Source organism: Drosophila arizonae, chromosome 5, assembly GCF_054131065.1.
Source record: "Drosophila arizonae isolate 15081-1271.41 chromosome 5, UAZ_ARI_1.0, whole genome shotgun sequence".
Lineage (NCBI taxonomy): Eukaryota > Metazoa > Arthropoda > Insecta > Diptera > Drosophilidae > Drosophila > Drosophila arizonae.
Window position 1 is genome coordinate 4210840 of NC_142925.1, and position 16019 is coordinate 4226858.

General features: G+C 38.8%; 1 protein-coding gene and 1 long non-coding RNA gene across 10 annotated transcripts in view; one reads left to right on the forward strand and one right to left on the reverse strand.

Annotated features, from left to right (window-relative positions):
- The window catches only part of Mmp1 (Matrix metalloproteinase 1), a 30138-nt gene that overhangs the window by 3456 nt on the left and 10663 nt on the right, over positions 1–16019 (reverse strand). For 3 of the 9 annotated variants that reach the window (XM_089470984.1, XM_018011825.2, XM_018011824.2), the window contains exons 3-5: positions 5341–5744; positions 4320–5238; positions 4004–4175 (exon numbers count right to left, since the gene is read on the reverse strand). In XM_089470984.1, the coding sequence (XP_089327110.1) occupies positions 4004–4175; positions 4320–5238; positions 5341–5744 (1495 nt within the window). Of the gene's footprint in view, positions 1–147; positions 1914–4003; positions 4176–4319; positions 5239–5340; positions 5745–16019 lie in introns of all 9 variants that reach the window. The other 6 variants (XR_016270436.1, XR_016270437.1, XR_016270434.1 and 3 more) reach the window with 6 other exon arrangements.
- The window catches only part of LOC149268382 (uncharacterized), a 32025-nt gene continuing 16897 nt past the window's right edge, over positions 892–16019 (forward strand). Inside the window, exons 1-2 of the long non-coding RNA XR_016270439.1 lie at positions 892–1031; positions 3938–4192. This is a non-coding gene — a long non-coding RNA (uncharacterized LOC149268382). The remainder of the gene's footprint in view (positions 1032–3937; positions 4193–16019) is intronic.

Below are 16019 nucleotides of genomic sequence, written 5' to 3' on the forward strand. Positions count from 1 at the left end.
ATTATTGGGTGTATATATGAAAAGATTTTAAAAATAAATTTTAAATAATTGTATATTAATTGCCAAAAATGATTAAGACTTATACTAAGCTAACTGAAGAAAAATTAAAAAATAAATTAAATAATTTACGTAATTAATGCAACATACTGTTCCACTCTGTGCGCAAATGTTTTAAAATGTTGAATTCATAAGCGAATTCCTGGCGTTTTTTCTGGGCGTTTTGCAATGGCGGCGGCTGCTTTTAGTTCTGGGCGTGGCATTTGTGTGTGATAGTTTTTATTGATTTAAATACTTTGTTTTTGTTTCTTTTTTTTTTTTACACAGAGATCACTCAAGCAAGCATATTTATATGGACGTAATACAACTTAAGGCACGCTTTTATATATATATGTAATATGTACAAATATATATATATTTATGATAATACAGTTATTTAGTTGTGTTGAAAACGAAACTCTGAAGGAACTGGAACAAGTGCGCGCGTTCTTTAAAAGTATCGATTCGTTAGGCTCCACATCCAGCCGGGCAGCAGACCCATGCCCGGGCTAAAGCCCGTATTCGTATTCGTATTTGGAATCTGGGGTACTGCATGATGGCAGTACGTTTTGGATGAAATTGATAAATTGGATTGCACGCCCAACCGTAATGAAATGAGCAAATGCATATGAAATAAAGAAAAATTTATAAAAAACAAATAGAAGAGATAATCGCATAAATTACAATTTGAGCAATTCAATTTGTGTGCGTCTTAGCGGGCGTGCGTGCGCAAGCGTACGTGTTGTCTGTGACGTAACTACAATAAATCTACATACATACGATATATTTGTTCTACGTATGATTGCGTATGCGATTGCGACTGCGTTTGCAATACTTTGTTTAGCAAGCGATAGCGATGGCGATAACTAATAATCAGTTCGATCAACTAGCATAGAGTTACAAGTACTAAGAGTGAATACACAAATAGCTACAATTAATAAAGCTTAATTACACGCGTTGATAGAAGCATACACACACACACACAGGCAGACAGAGTGAGTTATTGGGATGCGGGGCTGGGTATCAATTAATTGCTATCATACACAATTACGAGTGGGAGCATAGTTACATAGAGGGAGAGAAGCAACAAGCAGCAGTAGGCGGCTTGTTAAACCTAGCGCGCATTAAGTTTCTTTTACATTCGATCTTCTCTTCCTTCTTGCTGGCTGATTGTAATTGTGTGAGTGTGTGTGTGTGCGTGTGTAATTGAAAGCAAAAGCAACAAGTGCATCAGTCATTGGCTTCGTAGCCTTTAGCTATGCGTGCATTACATTGTTTTTGCTTTTGCTATGTTCTCTCATTGTATACATGTGTGAGTGGAGCTGGAAGTAAAAGCAACAAGTAGCAGCGCAGCAGCAGCAGCCGGTGACTCGGCTCCAGCCTTTCACTGTGCATGCATTAGTTTCTTTTTACTTTTGCAATGCTCTCGCTCTCTTTCTTATTGTCTCTGATGTGTGAGTGTGTTGGAGTAAAGTAACATCAGCACCATCAGCTGATGCCATGGTAAGCATATGCGCTCATTGCTTTACTTGCTCTACTCTTGTTGTGTAATTGGATTTGTGCGCGTGTGTGGGTGTGTAGCTAGCAGAAAGAAGAAAAACAATCGACGGCAGTCGTACCAGCAGCAGCCGGCGAATTGGTAAGCTTTGTTTTTGTTTTTGCTTTCGCTATGTCTTTGTTCTTTTTCTTCTCATTGTCTGATTGGATGTGTGTGCGTGTGTGTGTGCTTTGGCGTTCGTTATTGCTGTTATTTTCGTTTTATTAGTTTTTGCTTTTCATTTGTGTTGTGTTGCAGTTGTTGTTGCTGCTGTTGTTCTTGTTGCTGTTGTATTTGTTGTTAATTGTTCTGTTTCGTTTTTATCCGCGTCTCTTAAAGCCTGCAAGAAATATATGTATGTACATACATGTAGACATGTACGTACAAATGGATGACATACAGTTGAAGTTCACAGCTCGATTTATGTAAATTGAACGGGTTATGGGCAGCAGGCACGTGCATGCATGTGTTAAGTATTCAAATTGGCCGACCGACTGTCAGCAATCGTGCAATCTGGGTCAAAACATAACGGGAGTGGACCACATACATACATTAGGTGGATAACATGTGAGCAAATGAGTGTTTAAGTGGGAGTGTGTATGTGGGAGTGTGCGTGTATACATATGTGTGTGTTTGTGGGACTCATGCTTGTCTTGTGGATTTAGTATTATTAATAAAGCATGCAATTAAAAAAAGATTTGTGTGAGCTCAGTAGAAGAGCAATCCAAAACATAAAGGAAGCCTTTAGCCAATTGAATTTTGTGCCACAGGTGTCCAAAAATGGATTTCGAATCGAACATTGTACGCATAAAGTGTTGAAGAATGCCATAATAACTACAGGGTATACATACATCGATATTTTTAGTTGGGTTGGGTCACTTATGTAACTAATATTAATATTACCATAGTACTACAGCAAATAGAATAATAGATACTTAGTGGTTGGGTGTGTAGGGGGTGTACGTACTAAGGTTTGCAAAAACTACACTTTGTGTGGATTTACTACATCGTAGATAAATAGTTGAGAGGGGTTTCATTGTGGTGTTTGACAAATAGTGTTGTAAAAGTGTGCATAGTGTTGTAAAGTGTTGCATAGTTGTTGATTAGATAGCTTAGTAACTTTTGGATGCAGTCTTTTATAGTTAGATTAGCTTATTAGTAAAGCGCATGCAAAGTTTCGGGTGCATGTGGATTCTTAATATTTAGGTAGATTGATTGTAAAGGTTTATTGCCTGGTACCGCCCCAAATGGGAAGCGGGGTGGAAGTTAGTGAGACCGACTGACCAGTAGTTTGTTTTATTGAATTTCTTAATTGTTTACTCTTTTCTTTTTTGTACACTGTAAGCAAGATGGGATTATAATATTATTATTTTCAATTTTAGACCCTAGTATAATTTTAAAATTTTCTTGGTTCATTTCTTGATTTGTTTATATATTTTTTTACATGGTATGCTAAATTCAGTTGGTTAGGAAGCTATAAATTAAGATTAGAATAGTTTTTAATAGGGAGACCAAGCCGTTTAAATAAATACACATGTTAGAAATTTTTTCACGAAACGTTAAAAACAAAAATAAAAAATAATAAAAAATATAGATTCCTTGAACCAAAAATAAACAAAATCATAATAAAAATAAAAATATTAAAAAATAAAACTGGGAATTAGTAGCACAAACCAAACAAAACTTTGTTATGAATATAAAAGCTTGGTTAAAATTAGTTGGGAAAGACTTGATTAAGATTATTAATAATGATAGAAACCGCTATAGAACTGAATGATTGTTAGGAGGTGTACGAGTGTACAAGGTGTTGCAAGGATAGTGTAGCCTAAAGCTGATTCAGTTCCGAGTACACTGAAACAAACTAAAGTAAAACACCACAAAATAGAAAAAAAAAATCATAAATCATATTTACAACAAAATGATATAGTATACAAGATCTACAAGTACTAGGAGAAGAAATTGGACATACACAATACGAGAATTAGTTTTCAATATAAAATAATAATGTATTTTGTTCTTTCTTTTTTTAAGGATTTCTTTTGTTTTTTTTTTTTTTCATAGTTATTTGTTGTTCAATGACAAACACATTGACTTCAATTATAGAATTGACTACAGTAGGAGTACGGTACATACATACATATATAAACTTAATTAAACATACCATATTTTTATATAAAATTCATTTATCTCTATCTCTCCATATAATACGAGAGACTTGCAAGAATTTCTTTTCTGTATTTCGTTAAGGAGCTTTAAACAATTCTTGGCTGGTAAAAAGTAACAACTCATATCATGTTTATGAGATCTTTTTGACTTATGTTTCGATAATTCTATATCTTTTTTTTTTTTTCTTTTTGTTTACAGTTTCAATTACTATGGAATCATATGCTTGGTTTCAAACAAAACTACCGCTGAGTCGATCCCACTCACCTGCGTCCAGGTCACTACTATCACCATTACCATCATTGGCATTCAGCTGTGATCGCTGCTCAGAGTCAGCAACGTCTTCTTCAACAATATTACCTGTCGACGAGGGCGTATTCTTGCAGCCGAACCACCAGTGCGCCGTGGGCCTTGGGAAAGGCGGCGTTGCCGTATCCACCTGTTCAAAAGAGATCGGTAAGTTGGCATCAGTCAGAATTACTATGGCATTAGATTATTAGGCATTTCTATGTTAGGAAACTCTTAGATTACTATTAGATTATATTCTGTAGACTGTAAAAATTCTTAGCGAAGTTCAACTTACCGCGAAGCGTGCGTCGTGGAAGCGATAGTACTTGTCGCCCTTGAAGAAGTACGTGTAGCCATTTGTGTATTTGAGCGCTGCATCCAGATTGTTTGGCACGCCCTCCCAGTTGGAGATGGGCTTAGGGTAGCTGGCCTTAACGGGTGGTCGTTTAGCTGGATCGAATCGCCAGAACTTGCTGCCCTTGAAGAAGTAGATCTTGCCGTTGCCACCCCAGACCATAGCCGCATCCAAATGATCGGGAATGCCAGTGAAGCCTTCGCTAATCTCCTTGGGATATGCGCCATCCATTTGGCTGCCCTGGTAGCGCCAGTACTGAGTACCCTTGAAGAAGTAGGTCTTGCCATTCTTGTACGTAAAGGCCGCATCGATGTTGCCGGGCAATCCGGGCCAGCCCTTCGATATGAGTTGTGGGTAGCCCTCCTCCACGGAGTCCGTCGTCAGCTTGTAGTACTTGTCGCCCTTGAAGGCGAAGGTCTCGCCATGCGCCGAGTTGAACAGGGTGTCGATCTTGGAGTCCTTGCAAATGGAGTCGTCCAGCGGCACCTTCGGTGGCGTATACGAGGGTCTGTGTGTGCTAGGCGGGTAGGCGTTGGTGGGCGTGTACTGATTGGTCTTGCGACCGTAGAGCGATTGTATAGCCGCTTTGTCGTCCTCATCCAGTTTGAAGATGGGCTCAAATCCGCGATAGAAGGGCGCCATCAGAGCTGAGCTCTGATCCGAATGCGAGAGTCCCAAGGAGTGACCGAATTCGTGAGCAGCTACCTGGAAGAGATTGGTGCCACGTGGCGAGCCTATGGTCCACAGTTCCGCATCATCAAAATGAGCATCGCCGCCAAAGACGGGGAAGAAGGCGTGAGCCAAGGTGCCGCCTTGTCCATCGAAGGGATCGCCATCACCATGCTCGCTCTCAACGAATCTGGTGAGAAGGAAGAGGGAAAAAGAAAGAGAGAAAGAGAGAGATGGAGAGTAAATGAGAGATGAGCAATGTTTTCTTTCTTCTCCTTTCTCAAACACTTACTTAATCTCAATATGCACAGGTCCCGATGTCTTCCTGGTGAAAGTTAGATCCGTGTCCTCGCTCCAGACGGCAAAGGCGCGCGCGATTTCGGCATCGACATCGTTGCGCTTCAAGCGCTTGGGATACTTGGAGATCTTGTAGGTGAGATTCTTCACCCGCCAGCGACTGCCCTGTAGAGCATAACGCTTTGCGCGACTATCTCCAGTGCCCACGCGATCTCTGACACCGCAACGTGGCAGTGACATCAGCTTCAGAGTCTCCTCATCCAGTTCACCGGTGATATTCAAGCCGGCAAAGCTCTGGAACTCCTCGATGGCGCTGACCCATGTGTGCTTATCCTGCAGTCCGCTGTTGGCCGGATTACGCGCTGAGGCGGGCAGGTAGCCGAACTGTGAGAGATACATCTGAAAATATGGAAGACGGAAGACGGACAATGAGATTCCTGAATTTTAGTCAGCTGGGACAGCTGCTAAGCCTCTGTCCAGTCAAGATCAATGTCTTGTGCCAGTTGCCAACAAGGTGGCCCCTGATTTATGGCTATCAGATAAGGCACGTTTTGCCTGCCTTGTAATTGTCCTGCGAAGAGACTTAGTTAACTGCCTGAGGAACTCATTCGTCATTCGTCACATTTCTTGCGCGTATGCAGAAAAGAAAGAAGAAGAAAACAATCCACAACAAAAAACTATCTGACTTGCATAATTTATGACCCAGCACTTTGGCATGGCAATGTTTTATAATATTGTACAAGAGACGAACACCCCTAGCCCCCTGCCTCCCGACTGCCCCCTTTACCCAACTGTGGGATGGGCCAGACTTGGCGTATGCTCAAATACTTAGAGCGAATCACAGTTACGTGACTTTAATTATGCGATTCGAGGTGTGAAAAAAATATCACAGAGTTGAGACGAGACGAGACGAGACGAGCTGAGCTGAGCTGAGACGACTTTTGAGTCGAGTCAAGTTAAGGAAGTGTTTTCTTCTCTCTTTATTTGATGGCAATTCAGTTAATTGTAAGTCGAATTAAATTGTAACGCGACTCTTTATAGAGCTTGCTAATTGTGATTAGCATTGAATAGCAGAATAGCGAAAACACTCTCCAATAGGAAGTCTATAAACAAGGCGAGGTTAAAGATGCGCCTAACGGACAATTAGCAGAAAAACTATTCACTAACTAACTAATTAGTTGCATTAACTGCAGCAATTACTTGTATACATACATACATATATACATGCATATATGTATATTGGATTTATATATATGTAATTAGTATTTCAGTAGACTTTTTGAAAGTCTGCTTAAGTACACGATAAGTGGCATTTGGCATGTGAAACATGTGCCGTAAGACGCATGTGTCGCACATTTTTAATGGGTCGCAGCAGTCGGAGCAGCAGCATATCAAATTTATACACTGATACACTGTGCCATATAAATCCAAAAATCAAAATTATATATACGTATACATAGTATATATATATATTTACTCAGAAACGGCGCTTGCATAATGCCGAACAAACCTCTCAGCTGACTGTCGCGTTGATTATTTTATTTTATATATTTTTATAGAACTTTTTATGATATTTGCCGAGGAAGTAAAACTTTTTCGGCTTAAAGGCATAAATATGCGTACAACGTTGCCTCAGGCACAAGTACTTAATAAACTGGGTGGTGCTGTGGCTAATTTTTTTTTTTTTTTATATTTGTCGTGTGGTAACAACCAACGTGAGAGTGAGAGGGTCAGAGAGAGAGGGAGGGCGTAGCGGGCCTTAGACTCGCCTCTAAAGGTAAATGAACTCGCTTTTGTTTTGCTTTTCCTGTAAACATGACTCTTGACAAGCGGCAATCAATCTGTGCACAAAAAAAAAGCGAGAATATATATATATATAGAGCCTGGCGTAACTGCAGAATCAGAATCAGTCGGAGAATTGAGTTCAGAAAGCGCGATACATACGAATCATTTGCAACATTTCGTTCCGCTTTGCTGTCAAAATTATTACAAAATCAAATTAATCTGTCTCTCGCCTGCTGTCTCCCTCTCTTTCTCTCTGTTTGGCTTGCATTTCCTATATGGCTGGTATTTATTATCATTGTTGTGATTTTTCTTCTTCTTATATGACTTTTGTTTCATATACTGCTTTGTATTGCTCCAAATTATTGCGGCATAATATTTGTCTTTGCTGTCATTTACGGAGATTTGCAAACTGATTCGATCTTGCAGTTTCTCTCTTTGTCTCTCCCTGTCTCTTTCTGTCTGTATATAGTTTTAGCTCTGCCTCTTTCTCTGTATATATTTTATTGTATACATCTTTCGGAGTAAAATTGTATAATCTTACTCATTCTCTTTCTCTCTGCTACTCTCTCACTCCAGATCCTTCTCTCTCTCTCTCACTCTCTCTTGTTCTCGTCTCTCGCTCTATTTATTTTACTTAATTACTCCGTTTGTTTGACATGTTTCGCGAAATTCCCAATGATATATTTATAATCTGAGTACTCCACATCTGTCTCTTTCACCCTTACTCATTCGCTCCCCGTCTCAGTCGCTCTATCACCATTAATATTTGTGGTATATGTTTCCTATATAGCTGTTATTTATTACCATTGTTATGCATATTTTGTATTTTATTGTTTCTCATATTATTCGAAATGAATTCGCCGCCTTTCGCAAAATATATATATATATTTTTTTTTTAATTTACACTCTGTTATTATTCTGTTAACGTCACGCTGTTAACGTCACATTAACATAAATGGCATAAAATGATTTGATTAAATGGGTTTAAGGAACTATTTTGGGCAAACTGTTTCGCCGTATGAATGAACTTTAGTAGCCTTGATAATGCACTCTAGATTTGTATTTAAAAGTGTATTTCAGTTTCGTTTCGTTTCGTTTTGGGCCTAATCTTGAGGGCTTTTCCATTGCTTGTCGAGTGACTGATGACAATATTTATTTTTGAGCAGTTTTTTGGGCAGTTCCCCATAGATTAAGTTATTGTTCAAGTTCAAACAAAGCCAGAGACAGCGCCAATGGCCAAAGGAACTAGACCTTGTCTGACTGTGGGCTGGGCTTGCTTTTCAGCTGAGCAAATTCCAGTGCTCGATACTCGCTATTCGTGTTATGCATTATTATGCAATTAACATAATTGCATTGATGCGCTGCAGCAGGGGCAGCTCTCTCGTCGTGGGAAAAACATGAAAGCCCGAACGCCGCGCATAAAATTCCAATTGAATTCTGAATTCTGAATTAATTGTTTTTATTATTGGAACCGGCTTCTGGCCCTGAATGCATATGTTTCCAGCAAAAGCAAAATTATTGTGGCAACTGTCACTAACTAAATCGAAGGCAACTGGCGATGAGTTGGCCCAGTCGCCAGATAACAAAGGTGTGTTTGCCAAGCTCTGATAAGATACGTTTGAATCGTTCGAAGACTACAACTGGAAGTCGTACTGAAACAAGTGCCTTTAGAACTGTATTCATTGTGCGTTCTCAAAGAGTTCTTATCATTCGACAGCTCGTGATTCATTTACCTGGCTGACGAACTATTCTAAATCACCGAAACGTAGTGAAACGAATGAAGTGCGTCACAAGAAATTGATGTGCTCACAATCTCGAGGATTTCGAAACGGAAGTGAGGAACGGAAATGGCTCTATAAAGCGTACACATGACATATTTCTCATAAAAACACAAAGTAATCTATATAGATATAGATAGATATATATAGCTGAGAATTGATATGGAAACTTGTATCACTAACAAAAGTGATCTTATCTTAATGGTTGATAAGTAATTATAACCGCTGTAGTGCATGCCATTGTTATCGCTTTTTAAACTTATTAGAGTTGTTGAAACAATTAAATATTAATTTTTTATATACTGCCAATTTATTAAACGTACCAGTATAATGAGACATATTTCATCTGTTATTTCAGCTGTTATCGATTAATGCTCGATATCGATTAATCAAAGAGCTAATTATTTATTGTAGAGTCGTGTACTTGAAATTTACTCAGGCAATTATAATTTAAGTCATTAAAGCCAAATTTTATGTCGTATGTTATATTTATCGACTACAGTTGTTATCGATCAATAAGCTTTTAATGTATAATTGTATGCACATAACAAACAAGAGCTGTCAGTATGTACTTTAGATCAAATCTGCAATTCACATATGCACAAATTTGTCGCTGCTATCGATATCGATTATTAAGTTAAACACTTATCGCTGCGAACAATCGAAATGCATTTCGTACATGACAATGCAAACAGCGCACACAAATTATACGAAATTATAATGCAAACAATTTGGCCCGAGTTCACGTATCAGCGCACGTCGAAATTGCACTTCAATTTATGTTTTCACAAATATAGCTGAGAGAGAGAGAGAGAGAGAGAGAGAGAGAGAGTGAGAGAGATAGAGGCAGAGAAAGACATTGACACAAATTGGCAGTAACAGAAAAACAAAAAAACATATATAATAACAAATGTGCTGCTGCTGCTGCACAATATGCAAATGGAAATGTCAACAGCTGGAAAGGAGCTAGAGCTAAGAATTGCACTCAAAGCAGACACTTGAAATGAACATGGCTTAGGCTGCACTTGCCATTTGTCTACGGGCTGACCTCTTTGCCTAGTTTAGCCGGCTCACTAGCTCGCTGGCCACGCCCAGTGCGCCCCACGCACACACAGCGACTGCAGTTGAACTTGTGCCTGGGTAGCAAAGCAAAGGAAATGGCTAAAGGGCTTTTGCAAATTTTCAAAGCCAGCCCGAATAGAAAAATCAAATAGCAAAACTTGAAGTGAACTAGAAAAAGTGTGCACAAACTTTCCTGAGTCACTGTACAGCTGCTTGGCTTTAAAGTGTTGCTCGGAATGATTCTCTGATTGCTGCACATGCAATATCTTTCAGCTTTGATTGAGTGCTTGAACTGCTTGCGAATTATAAGCTTTAGTGTCTGGCCGAGTTACGAAAACATCTTCAGCTATGCCATGCAATGCAATGCAATGCAATTCCTTTGAGTCATTGACCCTAGGACGAAAATTATAGTAAATAGCCAGAGTTAACGCCTTGTTGGCGTGTTTTGACCCTGCTAGCTCTATATATATATGTATATGTATATGTATATGTATAGTATATATATATTTCCGTTCAAACAAGCACAGGACATGCATAAATTATAAGCCAAGCAGCGAGCGTACGTTACATTTTCTTTTTCCCTACACTCGCCCTCACTCTCGTTCTGTCTCTCTCTCTCGCTCTCTCTCAGTGCCTGTCTCTTTCCCTTGGCTACATTTTACTTGGCCGGAAATTGATGAGAAAATTGTATTTGCCTCAGTTAAAGTAGGGTGGCTAGGCGACTGTGTGTGTGTGTGTAGCTCTCTGTGTGTATGGGTGTCTAGGTCTAGGTACATTGGGGTGCGTTTAAACTTTTCCATTTGAGAATTTGGGTCAAGCCAAGTAAGCGCTGGGGTCAATGACTGCCGACTGATGAAAATGCTGGCCAACAAAAGTGTCTTAAAGCCTAGACCTAATTTTAATGCAACGCACTGGGAAACTGAAAGCAGGTAATACACACACACAGCACATAAAGCAAATCTGCGCAACTTGACCAACTTGTTTTGGCCAAGTCTCTAGCGCCGGTTACATCACGTGTAAAAGTGAAGCCGAATCGAAGCATGTGGACTGCCTCTTAAACAGGAGATAGAAAAACTGGGCCAAATGAGCCGCTAAAAAGGTGCCACAACGTTGCGCAATAAAGAAAGAGAAAGAGCGAAGAGGAAAGAGAGAGAGTGAGAGGGAGATGAGATGAAAAACGCTTGGCTAATAACTTTGTCAGCTGCTAATTCCCATAACTTCCATTTGACATTTAAACCCGCCCCCGCTGAGCTCTTTTGTTGTTGTTGTTGTTGATGTTTTTTGCCCTCGGTTAATTCGTCGGGGGCGATAAATAAGCGCCTGATCTTAAGATAAACCAAGTGTTTTATGCAAAACTTCTAGCAAACAAACTTGGACATGGGCTAGGAAAAAACGAGAGAGCAAAAAGTGTAAAAAGGAAGCGTTTTTGCTAGCCGTGCTTCCAGCTTTTGTGCAGGTGCCAGTACCCTATAAATAGTGGACTATGAGGTTGATTGGCATGAAGATGAATGTGTGAGTCGAGCTAAGTCTCTAGAGTAATACTATAAATGCTAGCAGCAAAGACAAAAGGCATCGTTGTTCTGTGTGGCTTACACCCTATGGGCAGAGCTAAAGGGTATATCAATAAATAGAATGTGCAAAGGCTAAGGCTGGTGTTAACTCAGGTCCACCCTATGAAAAATGACTATAAATATACCCTATATAGGCTCCACACCGTCTTGCCAAGTCGTAGTCTTACTCTATTCTAAACATATCCTAGGCATAGTTTATAGTCTTGTCTATTCTAAAGTTAGCCTCAGCTAGAGGGTATTTCCTAGTAAAACACTTTGAGCACAAAAGGTTTTTTTTAACTAGTTTTTTCTCCTCTGACCTTCGATGCCGCTTTATAAGGATGTTCCACACACACACACAGACACAGGCACACTTTTGCAAACATAAATATCATTTGTTTGCGCTGTTAACATTTGCTTTTTGCATACGCCTTTTGCAAAATGGCAAGGTTATCCTGTTTAGCTTTTTTTCGAGTGTTAGCTGTTTACCTGTTAAGCTTTTTCTAGCCATAAACACCGGGCATCCTTTGTGTTAACACCTGGCGAAGGTCGTCGCACACGCAACGTGACTTTTAGCTTTTAGTTTGCGTTTTCGCTTTTTTTTATTTTTTGTTTCCAACTGCCCAAATCAATCAAAAACTTTTCTATTTATTTCTTGACTTTTTCACAGTCATGATGTGTTTTTGATACCCCATTGAGAGTGGGTACAAAAGGTATGATGTTTTTATTACGATTTATGAACAGAAGGTAAAGATGTGTTTGGCTATCTTCGTTTTACCTATCGACTTGTTCTTTTGTCTGTCTTTCAGTAATTATGTCTATCCGTCTATCTATTCTTATGTGTGAATATCGAAGCTTAAGCTGAGGCTAAACACTCAAAATAAGTGTTTGATAGCTATTTGGTATTTACATGGAATCGATTAAAATCGATAACCATCATTGTTTTCTCCATTTTGAAAAGACTTAAATCTCTAAACTTACTATACACTCATCTGGAGCTCATTTAAATAAATCATTTCCAACTATTTTCAACTCTTTCTTCGATAAGTTTTTCAGGATATCAGCTAGTCGACTAATGTACTTTACCCACTTTTTTTTTTTTAGCTTTGTTCAAGTTATTATTGATTGGCTTGGACGTCTGTTTTTGTATGTTTTCTCGCTGCTGCTGCGTGACGCACGCAAAAATTTTGCGACTATAGAATTTTTTCTGACTAAACAACTTTCACCCAAGCTTATTAAATTTTTGAAGGAAGTAAGCAGTTGGGCATAACAATTATAATTAGGCAACCGAAAATACGTCATCACTGCAGTAAATTCCCAATTTTTACTTTCAACAGCAGAGAAAAACTTTAGCTTCTGCTGCAGCCTGAGCTCGCTCAATTAGGCCAGCCAGACAGGGAGAAGCAGCAAGAGTAAAACAGTTCTAATTGAGCCGCAATTAACCTTTGACAGCCGACAGTTGATTATGTATACGCAGCGTATGACGCGAGTCGCTTTCAATATTAATTGTGGCTGGGCTACGCGTTTAATCATATTGAACTGCATTCGCCCGACTAATGACTCATGGCTATGCATTTCTAGTGACGGCTTAATGTCTGTCGCTTTGTTGGCTCAAATGATGTCAATTTGGCTAGTTGTTGTGCTGATTTGTATCGCTATAACTGTAATGCAACATGCCAGGCGACAGCTCACAGTAGACAATAAATAAAACGAGCCGGCAGAGCAGACAGCAGAATCTAAGTGAGTCAGACAAAACATATTTAACTCAATTGATAGCAGACGGTAGACCAAATGCTAACTCATTTATTTGACAGATTCGATAGAAAAATAGTATGAGTAAAGCTCTGCTTAAGCATTTCCACAGTCTTAAGTCAATCACAATTGAGAATCGCAAAGAGCGGCGCAGAATAGAACAAAACGCAGTTGACATTGAAGTGAGACAAACATGGAACGCACAATGTTGACGTATGTGTGTACTATGAACATCATTATAAGCACAATGCTCATCATGATCACGACGATGATCGGCGTTTAAGCGACTTCGTTTTGGGCGACTGGCCAGCTAAATGGCCATGCAGGCAGGCAACGCGCTCAACATATCAATTAGTCAAATCAAATTGGAGACAAAGACGAGTTTTTGCTTTTTTCATTATAGTTTCTGTTTTTCAATTTTTTTATTTTTATTTTTATATTTTGTTCTAAGCAGCGCGTGCGTTTGATCGATAGCAGCGTAATATCGATACTTGGAAGCGAAACGTATCATGCGTTACATTTCACTCGCTATAAAAGGCCAAACAGGAACTGAACTATGTCTAACTATCTATCTGTCTCTCTCCCTCTCTCTGCCTGCTCTCAGCATGATGCAGCAGAATTCACACTCTTTAGTGTGTTTGTGCTACCTGTTTAAAAGGTGTGGCGACTGCTATGATTGCACCTGCTACGTTCTGTTCTTTTAATAATTTATGCAGATTGCAATCGTGCAACAGGAGAAAACACTTTGTGCCGCCAAAACGTGACAGCCTTGTCGACATGGAATCATGAGAAAGATAAACGACACTACTTCAAGTGAGAAGCGAGTGGGGTGAGAGAAAATAGAACTGAAAATTGAGAGCTGAGAATAGAGAAATTGAGTTATAAGCAACAAAGACTGAGAACTGAGCATCTTTAATCAAGATGTGAGAATCCTGAAACTGAGAAAGGAAAAAATAAAGGAAAGAAAAGAGGCTTAAAAAATCTATAAGAAAAGTTAATAAGAATTTGAAGAAATGAGAAGAATTGAGAACTCAATCCAAGTCTTAGTTTTCAGTCGATTAACTAGAGCCTAGAACTTTTTAGCCAATTGATCATCGGTAGCAAGTCACTTGTCTACAGCTATGTAAGCAATTTGTTTAGCCTTAACAATGCGCTTAAATCTTCGTGACAAGTTTTGACATTAGGCTGCTAATCAGCGCAGTCGGCTTTGTACGAATGACATGCACGAGCTGCAGCTAAACAGGCAAATTAGCAAGCGGAAATGTGTATTAGGTCTAAAGGCAGATAACTTACAGCTAACGATAAACAACTTAAGCATGGAGGAAAAGAGATAGAGAGAGAGAGAGAGTTACATATGATATATATTGTAGAAAGAGAAGATGCAATAAGAATATAATTCTACTCATTTTAAGCTTTCGATGAATTTTTGAGCTCTTTATCAACACTTCCAGCTTAAGAGTTTTCCAACTCAAATATATTTTTTTGGTAACGCTTAACCTCTCTGTTTTAGTACAATTTTATTAGAAATAAGCATGCAATGTCAGCATAAATGGAATAAAATAATAATAAAGAGGGAAAAAGTAAACAAATATCATGTGATGTTGCAATGTCATGAACAAAATCTTAATCGAGTCGCAATTAATGCATGCGATGCACATGAAATGGGATTGTGTATTGGCATGGGCCGTTCAACAGGCTGTTGACAGTTTGTACTCCCCCTAACTATTTATGCATTGCACCGTGAGTCCGCTGGCCGAAAGGCCAATCGAAAGGCTAAGGTCGGAAAACTATAAGCGATATATGGCGATTAATGCGATAGCGGCGATATCTGCGATAGGCGATGAATGCATTGCGTGTCTATGTGACTCGAATAATTATTTGACATGCACTGGCAATTGCATGTGTGTGCACTCAACTGAATATATATAAAGAGCTACATAGACATATGTATATATATGTGTATATCTTATCATATAGGAACAACCACATCATTGACACTGACAATCGAAATTCAGCGAGCACAAACAAAAAAGGTTTTGTGCAAGTTTTGTCAAGCAAATCGGAAGTAAAGGTGGGAAATCTAAACATTTATATGTAATATATATACAGAAATATATATAATATTGGCCAGCAGTGGAAAGTTAGCTAAGAAAAGTTGGCTAATAAATAGCGCAATGGGCTACTGTGCTTCAGCTCAACGGAATGTAAGAGACAATAGAAAGATTTTTGTTTATGGGAATCAACAGAAGTCCATTTCGAGTTGATTTCTGAGTAAACTAACTCGAAATAAAAGAGCCTTTAAGAGCTAGCCACACTCTTGAATGAGTATTAAAAGCTATTCGGCAACGAGCTATACTTCGCAAAAGACTGAAGGGAATACCATAAATAGTTCTTCATTTTGATGGATCATCCGAAACTGTTCTCCATGTTGGGTGAGTAAAAACTATTGCTCTTCATTGTATTAGAGTCTTAGGTGTATTTTCTCTTTGGACTGAGTGTCGTACTCGGAGTGAATGTAGTACAGCTCAAATTACCCTCAGCTTTAGCAATAAAAGGGTACGTCTCTAGTAGTGCTGCTTCAGTCCCTGACCTGGTGGAGAGCAGTTACAATGACATAGGCGTTCACTACATTTTATTTCGCTTAAATCAGTTTATATAAATATTGTATTTAGTTATTAAATGTATGATTTGTATTGGTTTATTTAATAAGAATAATTATAAATAATATATATAATAATAATTATAAA